The 15,791-nt window shown below is 39.3% G+C and overlaps 3 protein-coding genes across 4 annotated transcripts in view; 1 reads left to right on the top strand and 2 right to left on the bottom strand.

Moving 5' to 3' along the window:
* The first annotated feature begins 76 nt into the window (after positions 1-76).
* Positions 77-6,408, top strand: Swi2 (Protein singed wings 2). 2 transcript variants are annotated; one of them, XM_077420786.1, is made up of 10 exons: positions 77-266; positions 2,787-2,954; positions 3,117-3,279; positions 3,586-3,742; positions 3,981-4,129; positions 4,211-4,396; positions 4,701-4,859; positions 5,083-5,193; positions 5,455-5,544; positions 5,662-6,408. In XM_077420786.1, exons 1-10 carry the CDS (start codon positions 256-258, stop codon positions 5,845-5,847), a joined length of 1,380 nt encoding a protein of 459 aa, XP_077276912.1. In that variant the 5' UTR covers positions 77-255; the 3' UTR covers positions 5,848-6,408. The 2 variants fall into 2 exon arrangements, with proteins under 2 accessions (XP_077276912.1, XP_077276107.1); XM_077419981.1 differs by lacking the exon at positions 77-266 and adding an exon at positions 1,311-1,648.
* Positions 6,216-10,181, bottom strand: LOC143896131 (uncharacterized). The gene is made up of 8 exons (XM_077403729.1): positions 9,067-10,181; positions 8,248-8,342; positions 7,851-8,127; positions 7,326-7,735; positions 7,066-7,222; positions 6,715-6,844; positions 6,406-6,581; positions 6,216-6,310 (listed from the first exon to the last, which is right to left on the bottom strand). The coding sequence occupies exons 1-8, from the start codon at positions 9,338-9,340 to the stop codon at positions 6,216-6,218; spliced, it is 1,614 nt and encodes a 537-aa protein (XP_077259855.1). The 5' UTR covers positions 9,341-10,181.
* Positions 10,182-10,684: 503 nt separating this feature from the next.
* LOC143894549 (uncharacterized) overlaps positions 10,685-15,791 on the bottom strand; it is a 63,407-nt gene continuing 58,300 nt past the window's right edge. The window contains exons 9-10 of the mRNA XM_077401348.1: positions 15,035-15,765; positions 10,685-14,917 (exon numbers count right to left, since the gene is read on the bottom strand). Coding sequence (XP_077257474.1) covers positions 14,542-14,917; positions 15,035-15,765 — 1,107 coding nt within the window. The 3' untranslated portion in view covers positions 10,685-14,541. The remainder of the gene's footprint in view (positions 14,918-15,034; positions 15,766-15,791) is intronic.

Below are 15,791 nucleotides of genomic sequence, written 5' to 3'. Positions count from 1 at the left end.
GAGGGCTAGAGGGTTACACGCCGACCGCGTTCGTGAAAGCGTGTACGTACGGTTAGGATCGCAAGAGGGATTTTTTAGTGGCTGAACTGACCGTATAACGGCCGGCGACTCGGTCGATAAGGAAGGACAATATTTCCGGACTAAATGTGCAGTCGTGCGCCAATAACGTGGACCGAAAACTTGTCCAGCTCGCTGATTCGTTAGTCCAGTATCTAATCGCACGTGGCTCGCAATTTGAAAACTTGCTGATTAAATATGGAAGACAGGTATGAATCGTTTAAAAATAGTTTTAGGGAGCAAAAGAACAAATTTATGAATTTTATGGTTTAGATTAGTAACGTAAATTAATTTGCTCGTGTTACATATTGATGAATGATTTCTACATAAACCAGTCACGCGCTCTCAATTCTTGATAAAATTATAGCATTAATTCGAGAAACGTAGCACTACACGCCCAGATAGCAAAAGCTTCTAAAAGACGTTTGAAGGACGTCCGAAGTCCTTTAGACGTTTTTAAAACGTTATTTTTAAGAAGTCTTTCAGAAGCTTTTGCTAGCTGGGTAGTTTTACGTCATATGCCTTAACTATTTATTTATACTATCTTTAAATTTTATTTCTATTGATAAATTATTTCTGCAAGTGTTTTCATGTCAAGATTTGGCGAACAAACCTATTAGATCTATTATTCGATATTTATATTGTGGGTTAAATTTGCGCGAACACTTTTTTCGATCCTTTATTTTTACATTGCTTCAGTTTGTTCACTGAAATCATCACTATTTTAAATAATTTTGAATAACTTGATTCCAGTGCAATCATTTCCAATGCAACGCAATATTCTTATTAAATAATTTTTATGTGAAGATCTTGAAAAATATGTCACTTTGACGATGTCTTAAAAACGTCATTAAGACATTTTATGTCCCGATTTTGGACATTTACTACGTTTGTGCGAGCGTTACTTCTCTATAGTAATAACTTACGATAATTCCTTCGCGTAAACGGGATTTTGTAGTAACTTACGACAATTTACTCCGCGTAAACGGATAAATTATCATAAGTTACTACAGATGTAACGCTCGCGTAAACGCAGTAATTGGGTTAATTGTCTGTAATTAGACAATGAAGAATAAAATGCCATAAACTCTCAATAATATTGCCGCAAACATTTTTACGCGGTTTTTACGCGAGCGTCGCTTGCCGGCTGACGCTGTAGAGGTTCCACTGTTTGAAAAATGTATTATCACAATACGCAACGGCTGCATCGGGCATCATGGTAGATCACATCTCCGCCGCTGTTATCGCGCAATATGTTCATTACACGTTAAGCCATCGGACCGTTTTAGTTATCCACCTGCTGACACGCCGAATACAGCTTCTATTTTCTCATTAGCATCACTGCCATATTCTTCGACGCCCATCGCGATCGCGCATGTGATACCAGAGTCCGTCGCTAGGTCGATATCGAGTTAAAAAAGAAAAGTGACATCAGAATTCCATTTCATCTCTTTTATAAATATGTATCGAACTTTTGTTTTTCGGAAACAAGTACATTTGTTTGTGTGAACAACTCGTCAACATCGATATTTGTTTACGGTATTTTGATATTTTACGCGATGAGAATAATGACAGTGCAACGAACTTTTCTGTGAGTATTTAAATTTTGCTTTCTTTTCTGGATCTAATACTGCGTGGATTTTATTATAGTTATTAAATCAGTTATGCAGATATATCTTTGCCATAGCTTTTTTAAAGTCGCGTACTTAAAAGATTATTGTACGATTAAATCGAGTGGTAGTAAAATCGATTTGTGACGCACTCACGAAATCTTAAGAATGAGTTAAAGATTTTAAGACATATTACAATATAATTAATTATTAACAATTATTATTAATAATTAATTATATTAGTAATTATTAATATAGATATTATTAATAATTAATCATATTAATCATATTATAATTATTTGTCAAAGAACGTAATTAATATGATTGAATTTTGAAGCTATACTTGAAATATCTCACATCTATTTTCATTGATTTAGATTTAAAAAGACACGCTTAATGATTAATAAGTGACGTTAAATTTGTAATCGAGTTCTTCGTGCGAAGGACGGTCCACCGCGTTAAGCCGGAGAGATAACTGTAACAATATTTGCATGATATTTAGTATCAGCGCGGCAATGTTACGTTGACAATCAAAGGCAAGATCAAGGCAGAAAGATTTGCGTCGCGTGATTTGTTCATTGAGCATGCTTGAGCATGAAACTGGAATTGTTTGGCAAGAGCGGCGGCTAATTGATCACGAAAGTGTTTCAAAGAACTGATAAAGCTAAGACGATCGTGATGCGCGTCAAAACCGAGAAGATAATAAATGCGAGATATTAAATTATGTATATACGTAAGTCGGTTAGTGCTGACGAGTATAACGGTACATCGATCTCGTTATCGCGCCTTGCGCAAATAATGAAGCTGCCAAGTAATAAAGATAATAAATCTCTCACGCTAGCCTACATCCACCCACTTTCGTCGCAAGTCTTCGCGAGAGAGTCCACGAATTGTGTAACATCGTTAAACAAATTCTTACTTATTCACGATCAAACAAAGGATAAATTATATGTCCTCGCGCGATCACGCACAGATGTTAAATATGTTTATGACGAACGCATGAAGTTGATATTGATTTCATGAAGAAGCACGTACCTATCGCGGAGATAACTCGATCCGCGTCAATTCGGCTCCTCCAAATTCCTCCGCGGTTAAACAATCAAACTGTTTTATTTACAGAATCGCACTCTTCTTTATGCATGTAAATTTGTTGCATGGCTTTGCGAAAGACGATGATATTTGTTATCGACATCGTCCACATATCGACGATCATCCTGAATGCATTTTTGTAAAAGATCGGCAACATCTCGTTTGTTTTAACGGTCTTAAAGATGAATGGAGAGCAAGGTAAGTATATAATGACGCTGGAAAACCTAAAATGTAAGTCCTACATTTTCAAATTCGGTGATCATCGCGCTTGATTGAAGCTTAATTTGATATTGTTCGACAGTATTTATTTGATAGTTTGATGCGCTTTTATAAGAGAGCAAAATAATACTGAATTTTTAGGGCCGAACATGTACACGTACTTATTCTTTGCGCGTGGCCGAAGGCAACGTTTAACCCGCAGGAGATTTTACGGGGATTCACGTTCTTACGAAAATTAATGATTGCGAACGGTAACTTAACTCGATTGTCAACCGCATTTCCGAGCGAGATGCAATTTCTGGAGGTAGAGAATGTGCTTGCCAAATCCAAATGCTTGCTGGAGAGCACACACACACACACACACAATCGAAAGCTTTGTCTAGACTTCGTTAAAGTTGCTTTTTCGAATTTTCATGGACAATGGGCGTGATAATTGACAGTTTTTTCATCAAACGTTATATTTCATCGAAGAATAAAAATTAAATAGACTGTCTCGGAAGAGATATATTGATCATGAAAATTCGTTTTTTATCGCAAGATATATTTTTGCTTGCATTTTATCTCGAGAATATATTTACGAGAGTTTGGAGGAAGATGTTTGTATCGATAGAAAATCAATGTGACCGGCACCAAACTGCGTTCCCTACCGAAATATGCGTTCTCCAATCTGCGGACTTTGAGGTGTCTCGATTTAAGAAACAATACTCTCGGAGAGATTAATATTACGGCTTTCGATATACCTGCGTTGAAACACATTTATCTGGCCGGTAAGAGTAACTCGATGAAGTTTTTGTAAGAAACTACAAAAATATTCGTCAAATAAATAAATTACAATTTGAGAAAACGTGGCGAATTGAAATTATATTACCTTATTTCTGAAACCCTATTATGCGATACTTTTGTAATACTGTGACATCTTTTTATGTAATAAATTGTCTGATCACAAAATTGCGTTCGATTGATGCGCGAATCGTGGATATAATTAATGAAGCTGTACTGACGAAGGTAATCCATTGAGATGTACGGAAGATGTAGCGTGGATTTTGGACTCCAGTGAAGGATCAGCCGCGAGTAAAGTCGTCGACAAAGACAAATTACTTTGCGCCACGCCGTATGATGGAAGACCGCTTGTCCCGATCGTCGAGATAATCGCGGTAACGAGAAAATATATCCTTTTCTTGTAATTGATGATTAAACGGCTCCTCGAGTCCCCGTTAAATCAATCTGATTTTCAGACATTGAAAAAGGAATGCAAAAAGACGGTTTGCGACTGCGAATTGATTTATGTGGTTGGTGCGGGCAAACTTACGCAGAGGCAGCTTATAGCTTTTACCTCGGTCAACTGTAGCCATCGCGGTTTAATGGAAATGCCTAATTTTTTACCTGCAGATACAACGACCCTTCGTCTAAGTGGAAACAAGGTCGTTTATTCGCGCAATTAATTTTTACCCAAAAAATCGCGTCGTACAAAATATATTATTTAAAACTATTACAGACGTATATGATTCATTTTGATACGTATTTGTAAATATATTTTGAAGCTTATATCAATGTAAACTTACTACTTGTTTCGAAGAATAAATACAAAATATCGGCGAATTTCTTTTTACTTTTTTTTACATAACGTTTACATTTTGATGCATTTATATATTACGTTACTGGGGTAAAGGGATTCATTATATTACGTGGTAAATACTTTTAATCTCCATCTCTCGTTTACCGCAGATCAAGGACCTAACTCCGCTTACGACAAATCCTGCTTACAAGTCCGTGCGGGACCTCTACATAGACGATAATCTGGTAGAATCTATCGCTCGGCTTGAAGGATCAGACTGGCTGGACCGTTTCCGTCTCCTTAATCTTCGAGGGAATAAACTTACCGACGTTAGTTGGCCGATGTCAAAGTTATCCGATGTCACGCGAGAAGACAATCTGTTTCGCATGACGGATGTCGGAATGAGGAAAAATTGTTCGAGTTGATTTCGTGCGGCACGATAGACGATTAAGAATCGAGATACGCTATTCTACGTCAACGTAGCGCGTTGCTATTTCATAAGTGCACGAAACTACAGACACAGTTTATGATTCTTTGTTCCACGTCTTTCAGTTACCTACTTACGCTCTGGAGAACGCGTTGCTGCACAATAACAATGTAGCCGGCCTGTACCTCGGCAATAATTCGTGGGCATGCGACTGTCACTTTACACCAAGCTTTCAGGTATAATTAAACTGATATTATATAATTTGCACATGAATTTTTAAATTGATTGCCAGTATTAAGATTGGCATAATTACCGCTTCGTTTTAAATTTCGAAAAAAAAACAAATAAATAGAAATATAGTGATATAAATAAAATAATATTCAACCCAAATTCAGATTTCCATTTTAAGAAAGTTTGTAGCTATTTATAAATTTAAATAGCTTAAATAGCTTAATCATTATTATTTTAGTCGTATGCTTCTATTTACCTTTTTGTAGGATCTTCTGATCAGGCATTCGAATATAATAAAAGATATCAACGACATAAGGTGCGCTTTTACGAGTGACAACGATAACTCAAACAAACAGGTAACCAACTGCACGTCTTTTCTATATTAAGTCAGATTGGAAAGCAGATGCATGAATAATGTAATTAAGATATGCAATTGCGTTGCGCTTTAACGCTTAATAAAATGACTCTCACAGATCCGCGATCTTACGCGGACGGAGATTTGCATTTCACCAGACGAAGATTCTTGGCTTCATCCCCTCGACATTTTGAACATCGTATTGGCGTCATTAATATTTCTCGTGCTTGGCAAGCTTTTGTACGATTACTGGTCTTTTAAGAAAACCGGCAAGCTACCCTGGATCGTCGCCAAAATACCATGATAGCGGTACAAGTGCCTCTTGTCCCTTGCAAAAGAGCTATCAAGTGTTTGATCATTAGAGTAACGATGGAGATTGTAGCGGAGGGATGAATATATCCGCATAAAAATATTCCTTTACTTACAAGATCTTCGACATACACTTTTTTCTTGTAAATTTAGTACTAACTTTGAATTTAATTAAACTTTTTTAACATAAATAAAGACGAGATACACGAATAACATGTGTTTAGATCGAATAAAAGATTTCAATTCTAAAACTTCCGTTAACTGTTTATATGTATTTTGACGTTTATTTAAAATTTATTATTAAAGATAAACCAAGAGAATAAGCAGTAGATTACATCGTAATAATACGCAAATTTTTTGAGTTTATACCGATTGCTGTTCTGCAGCCTCACAAATATATTTCTGATACAAATTTTCAGCAGCAGCAATCTTAGCGCTATCGCCTCTCACTCCTTGTCCTACAAATAATATAATAGAAATTATTAGTAAGTATTTTTTGTATTTTCTAACCAAATTATATTCGAAGGTAATAAAATGGGAAAAAAAACCGTACCAATTCCAACACGCCCTAAAGCTACGCATTGAGCTGTGTACATAAACCCTTGATTTGTCTTCGTTTTGCGAATAGTATACTTCGGAATGGATTCCCCTTTCTCGAGACAAGACTTGTAGAGTTTTTGCAACGCGTTCTTCAACTCGTCTTTATTAAACGCTGTTATCTCTAACATCCTGACACAAAGAGAGCGCATGAAATTCTATTTTGCGTAAAGTATATTGTTTTTCGGAGCGTCGCTCCGATAAGTTTTATATCATCGAAATCCATATCCTAATTTCTCATGTATTTTTGCACCATTAAACTTACTCCTCCCTCGAGAAGTCTAGTAATTCGCGCGAAAGTTTCGAGCCATCCATCTGACACTCGGCTATCATCCACAATATTTTCGCTGCCAATTTGTTTTTTGCCAGATCTTCGGTCGCGGCACACGACATTGCTGGCACATTATCCAAACTATGTTTAACAACGTGTAAAAGAAGCACTTGCAACATTTTATATGCCGAATTTATAAACGACAATTAAAAGTTATTGAAACGATTGTTAAGGAATAACCGCAGTGAATAAACTGCACTGTTACTGGATAAGAAAATAATGCTGAAACGCGCGCATGACGTGGGCGATAATGTTCCATGTAATCTGTTTGTACGAAGTATTTACCGCTAAATCCACACAGGTCACCGTTTATTACGCACAGATTCGGTTTCAGTTTGTACTCGTATTTGATTGACACTTTGCACCGCTTTGCGTACTCCTCAAGGATAGTCCACGGTGACCGACGATTCGCAGTTGCCGCAGGACTTTTCGCGACGCTGTCCTATATTATTTAAAAGTTTTTTTTTTACTATAAAGCAATAGACGTAATTTTAGACAGACCAAATTTACATTTTATCAACGTATTATTACGTGGATAAAAAATTGGGTAAAAAATAAAAAATTAAGGAATATTTATTAACAAATACTTTAACCCTTTTCCGTTCCAAAAAAATCGGTTTTGTAATATTCCGCGTGCGCTTTATTTTTTCATCCATATTACAAATATAACATAAGTATCTCAATACCTGTAAGTTTTCAATTACTTTTTTATCGATTTTGTCAAATTTGTGATTGTCATTGGCCATCAACGGGTGATTTTCTATATTTCTGTCGATATTTGGCCGAGTTTCCGAATCGTTATCATCTGAGACAATTAAAGTAAGATTTATTTGTGTCATCAATTGCGAAATTAATTTTATACCTTCCATATCATCGTGCCATTCTTGCAATGCATTATCAGTCACTTTCGTCCATCCTTCCAAACTATTCGTTTCAGCTATTGCTTTCATTAGCCCTATATATTATAAACACAATCGTGCATTGAAGCAAATATAAGCAGTATTATAAATTTTCCTATGTTCGCGAATATCTCCTTTTAAGACTGTATTTTTTTTCTATATCACACTCACTTTCTTCCGAACTAATACCGATCGCTTTGTCAGCATTATTCTTTGATTCCTCCTGAGAATTGTCACATTTATTCATCGTGCTAGTTTTGAAATGTTGAACGATCTCGTCGACTCTTGAAGGTGAATTCAAATGATATCCTTGACAGGGATGTTTCTTCTCGCACTGAATGGATTGTTCACTACAATGTTGAGACTCTAAATCCGCCTGCATCTCGTGAATATCGTGCACCATAAATTGCGTTTCAGCATTCTCGGTGGCTTCGCGATGTTCCGAAATCTTAGAAAAAAAGAGGCACGTATATATATATATATATATATATACTTTTTTTTCATTTAATGCAGCAAGCAACCACAGCGTGTAACAATAAGCGAGAAGTGTTACGGGGAATCTACGTACATTCGTTTCTTCGGCGAACGATTCTATGTCGGATACCATCGAAATCGTCGCGTTAGATTCCCGGGAATCCGGTGTGTGAAACGAGCTGGACGTGTCTGCAATATCAAATGAGCGTCAGATCCGGCGACCTAGCACACAAGTCGAACAATATCGCCGTGTTGTAAATTTTAGATTCGGAGAATCGCTGAAATATCTAGAATACACACTTGAAATCGCACGACATGAAAAGTTGTTGCGCGTAATAATTTGGCAAATACATAAATTGTACACATTGCATTATAAATAGGAGGCGTGGATGCAGCAATTTAGCAAATCAGCTTACGCGATCGCGCTGCGCCAGAGATTACATCGCAAATTTTCGAATAAGCACTCTTTAATCATTAAACGCTAGATTTACAAAATGGAGCAAATGAAGGATTATTCCAGATAACAATTTGCTCAATAAGTCCGTGGCACACAAATGAGGTCGCGCGCGCGCGCGATATATATGTCATACACATTTCTATGAAAGATATATCTTCCTCGTGAATAAATTATTTGTGTGTTTCCCGTTCTATCATGTATACCATTAATTTAATACCGTGATAATTACAATGAGGTTAGCCGAGTGCACGAATAAACGCGGGCTATTTGCATAATTGGATCACGCTATTGTATAACCATTAATTTCAAGCTTAAGCTCGTTATTTTAAACACGTTAAATCGTAATAAAACATCGTTAAACTGAGCGTACTAAAATTCTCCGAGATTGTTTGTCCGTTACGCGTGTGCACGACACGGGAAAACATCGAACCCCCGGGGGTTCGAGCGAATGCTTACCATTTTCCTGAGCGCAAGGCGTTTTGAGCTGCTGCAGCAAATCCTCCGCACGTTCGATCACCGTTTCCATCTCGCAGAGGAGCGGGGCCGCATTCGGGAATCGCCGTGTGATCGTGTCCCAAATGACGTCGGCATCCTCGACACCGCGCAGAGATCTCGGTGGTTCGAGCTTGCCGTGTATCGCCGTGTCGGTGAACGATGCGCTCCCGCTGGACATTCGAGGATCCTCTTCCGTCTTCTCGCGAGTCTGTCCGCGACGCGATGAATATTTCATCGAGATTCGGGGCGATAAATCTACCGGGTTGTATAGGCGAGCGATTTTACATTTTTCGTGGACGGAAAATTGACGGATGTGGAAGACGTCAAGAGGCAAACAACGTAGGAGCGCGATGTTGTCCTTCTGATCGCGATGAGCCGTGCATGCATGCCACTCCGCGGCATGAATTTTTCGGGTCGTATATGAATAAAAAGTGAGGCGAAACGTTGCTATTTAGTAGTCAGAAGATCGAAACAGGGGCATTTATATTGAAGATTTTAAAGCAAAATATTGTATTCTGTGTTTTGTAGGGCTTTTATATGAACGCTCTGCTTTAATTACAAAGCACAGTCGCTTTGCATTTTAAAATTATTTTTATTACGGTAGCTATAGATACTATCCACATAGAATCGTGTAATATATGTACAAGTTAAAAATCTATTTATAATTTTGTAGAATATAAAATAATAACCTTTGAAAAAAATTGCCAACCAAGCCGATCACGTTTTTATCAAAAAGTTTGCTCTTGGAAATAGCATCCGTTTTTTATATCTACCTCTGCAAAATATACTGCAAATTTATATTATTACAATATTCTATATCTATATTTTTCAAAAAATTTCCTTTCAAATTATTTCTAACGGACAAAGATTAAACACAGAAAAACGTTTTTTTTTCATTATAATTAGTGCTACGCTGTTATTTTCGATGTCGCGAAATTTGTATATTAAAGATGAGGTATCGTTTTGCAAAAACATCTTAAAAATATACAAAAGAGAACGAATAAAAGTCGCACTACGGCGTGATATGAATTTATAAACTTAAATCAGAACTAGAATATAAATAGTGTTACTTCTCAAGAAATTGCGATTAAGAATCCCTACAATCGTCAGAGGAAAGTTTGTCGCGAGAAGAATTGACCTAAATATCAAAAGTTTTTGGACCTTTATACAGTGGACGAGAAAAAGGGACTTCCTTCAGCAAAAATTACAATTCGTTTAAAACATTTTTTTATCTCCATTCTTTTATATAGATGTTCCTTAAATTTATCTCTTCTATTAACTATTTTTTTCGCAGTGAATATCAACTATGTTTAAATTAATATTTACTTGAGAAAATAGGAATTTTTGAAAATAAGGACGATAATTTGAAGATTCTTACGTTCCAACGGTGAATAATTCTTCCGGCAGTCATTTGTTCATTACATAGATTTATGTAAAAAAACTTTGGACATTGGATCATATGTTCTTCATATAATTTTTCACGAGTATAAATGTATTCGGAGAGAAAGTTGTTTCTGAGAAAGAACGAAACGATAATAAATTGATCAATAATGCACTTGCTCACGGCTGATCTGCTGGGTTTCTTTAACGCGATGGTATTTTATTAAAATTATAAACACGGGATTACAATACATCGTGTAACGCGTAATACTTGCTTAGAAACGTCGTTGAATCAAGGCCTCTTTGATTCAAAACTCTTTACCATCCACTTTTTTTTAGCTACGTGTGTGCGAGCCAGTTTGTGCTACGGCATTTTTTTCCTTTTTTTTTAGTTATTTTTTTTTCGTGTACGTTCTTACATACATGCATAGTACTATAGTTTCGTAATCGTAGGACGCATTCTCGATTGAGCGCGACGTGGAGTCGAGTCGTACCGTATAAATCCCATGATGACTACACGCTCTACAGTTTATATAGATTCACATCCGTCGGAAGAATTAAACTCTCTCTCTCTCTCTCTCTCTCTCTCTCTCTCTCTCTCTCTCTCTCTCTCGATGCTGATCCGCCTCGGCTGCGGCGACGACTTTCCGCGTGGATGCTTTTTAAAGGATCGCACCAACATTTCGGTGCCGAGAAAGTTGCCGGAGAAAATAATATATAAATCGTCGTTCCCTTATGAATAGAAAACGGTGCGTCCCACAATGTTTATTACGTCGGTCTCCGTCGTCGAAGAACTTACGCGTTTACTTATTTATATAGATTTATTTATCGCGAACCGCGGGAAGTACCACCGAGTCGAGGATATATAAAAAATTTCGTGTGAAACGCTTCCTCTTCTTTTCCTTTTTGACGGTACTTTATGTAAAGGGAGAATCGAGGAAAGTTTCTTTTTCGAAAGGAAGTCACCTCGGTCACCTCGGTGAAAAAACGACTTCGCTATTTCATGGCTAGATAACGACGGATGCGATGGCCGATGGCGCGCTTAAATTAATTTCGGACTTTCGATATGTTGAGAGTAAATTTTCAACGTGTCTTTCAATGTGGCAATCGCGCGGTTAACACATCGAGGAGCCCGGCGGGTGTGCACAGTTTCGCTTCTGTCGCACGCTATACAGTTATTCGCTAGTACGTTATACTCGTTATCGGATTCCGCGTCTTATATAGAGTACAGAACGTCATATACTCGGACAGCTTTTCGTATTCGGGTAGAAAGAGAGACTTATAAAACTTTATGAATAAATAATAATCGCGGCAGTATTCGTTGGTAGACGATGTCCTTTAGGTAGTGAATTATTCACGGAGCAATTCATGAGACTGGCGAAAAAATATCTTAACGCGACCGACGTCTCTGCAGAATTTTCAAACTGTGACACAAACAGTGTATATAAGTTCGCAAAAATGTCATATCGTGTCAAAATACTGCAATTAACGATAAAAACATCGAAAATTGCAAGTGCACTTTTAATTTAATTGCGGTTCTTATGTGAGACTTTGCACAATTAACTATTGTTTAAAATAATGAAATTAGACATTTTTTTCAATTCGAAATAGATAGAAAAGATTACGAATATATAAAATCGAATCGCTTCTCATTGTGGTCATTTTCTATGTTTTTAAAAAAGAAGTATATAAAATTTTACTTTATTCTAATTTGATTAGGTTTTCTTTAAATATATAATATAATAATATGCCAAATTTTTATTTTTTTTCGACTTATATCGCCTTTTCGCCCAACGGCTCGCTATAAGTCTGCTTTAATCAATTTTTATCAAATTTTCTATCAAACTACGCACATTACGTTCGAAAAAAATCGTGAGTTTGCATCCCGGGTTTGGACTACACATCGCGTGTCTTCCTGATACGATTGACGATCTAGAAATTACAGGCTGCGGGGCCGCGTTAAGATATCGATCTCGCCAAGGAAAATTGCATTGAAGGGTCGTGATCCATCTTTTCGGCGATGGACGTTTCCGAGGATGCGCATACGCGAACGTGAAATTTACACGAGAGATTTATTTCCGATTGTTGATACGCTTACTTCTATCACAGCATACAGACGTACGTTAGACGTGCTTTACCATACAATGTCTATTAATAGGCTAACGCGTAGAGACTGCGCGTCCATTTGCTTAACAGGATTACGATGTACACGCTCCTGTGGCATCGAATTAATTACACGTGGGTATCTACGTCTTATTCAAGCCGCGCGTATTACCCCCCCCGAACCTAGATTATACGAGTAAATTATCTACGTATCACGTCGTCTCCCATAAATCACCTATCAAGTTCAAAATATCGAAAATCACGGATAATATAAAAATGTTTGTTGGATCGACGTTGAATGGAGTGAGACCAGCGACCCGATTATTGCATCGTAATGCGCGAACACATCACAGGGGTGTGTTACTAATGTATTATATACAATAACACAATATAATGCATTATAATATAATTCAGTTGTAATATAATTAAGACTGTACCAGAGATTGGCATCAGGTAATAATAATCAGATCGCAGAAAAGCATTTTGTGAGACGAAAGTCGATTCGGCTTTTTTCATTAAAGTCAATAATTTGGATCTGATCATAATGTCACGATGTCAGATTGCAAATGATCTTAATATTCAATTAAATCCTATAAAGTGATAAGAATTTTAACGGTTAATACTTTTTAATAGTACATAATATAAAAAACAGACAGTCCAGTGCAGTCACTCTAATTTAGAACAATGCATAACGTAAGTAGTCCAAGCCTACGGCTAGTCCGGCCGTAGGCCGAAATCATAGGTGATCTAATGAGAAAATCAGGCTAGACGGGTGTGAAGCGCGTGAGTCCGATTGTAACGGTCATCGAGATAGATCTCGCGCGAATGTCAAGGATCTAATCCTCCTTAATCACGGCTAACTCCTTATCAATTTTTTTCCCCTGGATCTCGTGTTAAAATGCAACGTGGTGTTACCGATAAGTGCGAGTCGTCGCGACGCACGCGTTCGAGATCAAAGGAGTACAAGTACATTCGACCTCGGTACGGCCGCAAATATCATTCGAATGCTATTCGCGGTATCGTTTTTGCGTATCCTCGCGTATCCTTTCCCGTCCATCGCGTCGTCATTCACACGTAAAGCTATCTGAAACGCTTCTCTCGCGCTTTAGCATTCGTACCACTTCGTCCTATTCTCAATTCCTCTCCATTTCTCGTTACTTTTATCATCGTACTCGCGTCGTAGACGTTTACGATGTTCGCTCGATAACCGACAGAAAGTGCACTCAACGGAAACAGCGTGTCCTACGTCTCTTAGAAGCATTGCGTACGCGTAAACGCCAATTTCACCGCTCTTCGTCCACTCGCGCGCGTATCTCTTTCTTCTTTTTTCTCTTTACTCCTAAATCGTGTGTATCTAAACCTACCAAGATACTGCGGTGTTTATCGTAAATGCCATAAACACGAGCGTACGAGGTGCGGTTATATCTACCTTTCATCGTGACTCCTTTCTGGAGGATTACAGGCGTTCCATGGTATCCATTCGCGACAGGCTCGGGCGGTTATCATCCATCCCGGTCTAATGTGTCGAATCGCGATCCGCTTATTCAAAGCAAGCCGATCGTTATGATTTGATTAGAGGAATAGAACTCGACTACGTTCGCCACCAGCCAAGTGCGGCTACAGCACGTCTCGTGCGCTCGCTTCTATGAGCTTCGGATATATTCTACGGGATTTTCGTACGATTACTGCGAGAGTATGTATACGTGTGTATGTGTGTGCGCGCACGTGTACGTACCCACGTGCGCATGTAAGTCTGTATGTGTACGTGTGTGTGTGTTTGCGTGTGCGTGTAACGTGTGTTTTTTGGGATGGGAGTGTTTGGCTGCCGTACACTCCGGTCCGCTACTCAGGGGAGGTTGATGGGAAGTGGAGGAGGGAGGGCCCAGAGCGAGGTAGGCATTTAAAAATCATGACTATTCACACGGTGGTCTCGATATTGGCGATGGCGTATTGTCAACAAATACTGTCCTTCCCGTAATTCTCCAGGTACATTTCCTGGGGCGTGGCTAGGTTGTAGCGTCCGCTCAACCGGCTCCCGGTCAAGCCGTTGTTGTGGTGAGTGTGATTCACATGGAGATGATTGACGTTCAGGGCGACGTTCTTCTTCTTTTTACGCGCCTTGTGCCGATAGAGGCAATACTTGAGACAACCAGTGGCCAGCAGGAGGATCAGGAATATACCGAGGGCACCGGCGCCCACCGCGACGTAGAGCAGCGTCACTCCGAAACGATACGAGCAGTTAGCCTCTTCCTCGTCGAAGCCCGAAGGACAATGACGTACGCCGTCGCACCACAGGACCGAGCTGATACACGCCTGGATCTCTGGACACCTGATGAACAGAAAGAGAGATGTCGAATTAAGCGATTTTATTCCTATTAAACTTTGACTTATCTCACAACATATAAAGAAGCTGACTTTTTTACATAATAGAAATCGCACAACGAACCTGTACGGACAATCTTCCGCGGGCAATACGGCAAACGCGTTGGCGCCCGAATTGGGCGCGGCTGGTGAACGTTTGGAGATCGCAATCCACGTGACGGCATAAAAACCGGGTTCCCGCTGGAGAAACTCCACGACGAAGCTGCGAGAGTGCTGCGCCATCGCCACACTCGCGTTCACGGCGCTGTAATTCCAGCCACCCGAGAAGAAATCGACGGTCCTGGCCGTGTCGACCCCACCCTCCGGACAGATCACGCTGCGCTCCTTCGTGTTCGCGGCCGAGTAAACGACGATTCGATTGAGGGTCGTGCACTCCATGACGTTGTCCAGGGTAATGCCATAGCCGGCGGTTCTCAAGTACAGGAAATTGATGCGCGCGTCCTCGGGCTCGATTAGCCACGGCTCGTTCACACATTGCGTCGCCGTTAGATCCTCCGTGTTCGTCAGAATCTCCTCCACCGCAGCTAGACCAGGAATCACCCGTGGCAGAGGACTCCTGAGGGAGATCTCGCCGCTGGTGCCGCGCAATCGTCGCTCCTCGAGTTTCGTCGAGCATCCGTGCTCGCTCGATTCCGCGCTCACCGGAACGAAACGGTATTCCCCCTCGAAGAAGAAGTCTCGGTAATCCTGGGTGACGTTCATAAGCGTGATGGTAAACCTGACCTCCACCACGTTCGATGTCAGGGTCCGGACGACGATTCTCTCGCTCATGTTTGAGCACAGACAATCGCGAACCTAAAAGCGGAAAATTACAAGGATCA

The sequence above is a fragment of the Temnothorax americanus genome, unplaced genomic scaffold (genome assembly GCF_048541705.1).
Source record: "Temnothorax americanus isolate GAGA-0224 unplaced genomic scaffold, ASM4854170v1 Scaffold1, whole genome shotgun sequence".
NCBI lineage: Eukaryota > Metazoa > Arthropoda > Insecta > Hymenoptera > Formicidae > Temnothorax > Temnothorax americanus.
The sequence above is the reverse complement of the archived record's forward strand: the minus strand, read 5'-3'. Positions and strand labels throughout refer to the sequence as shown.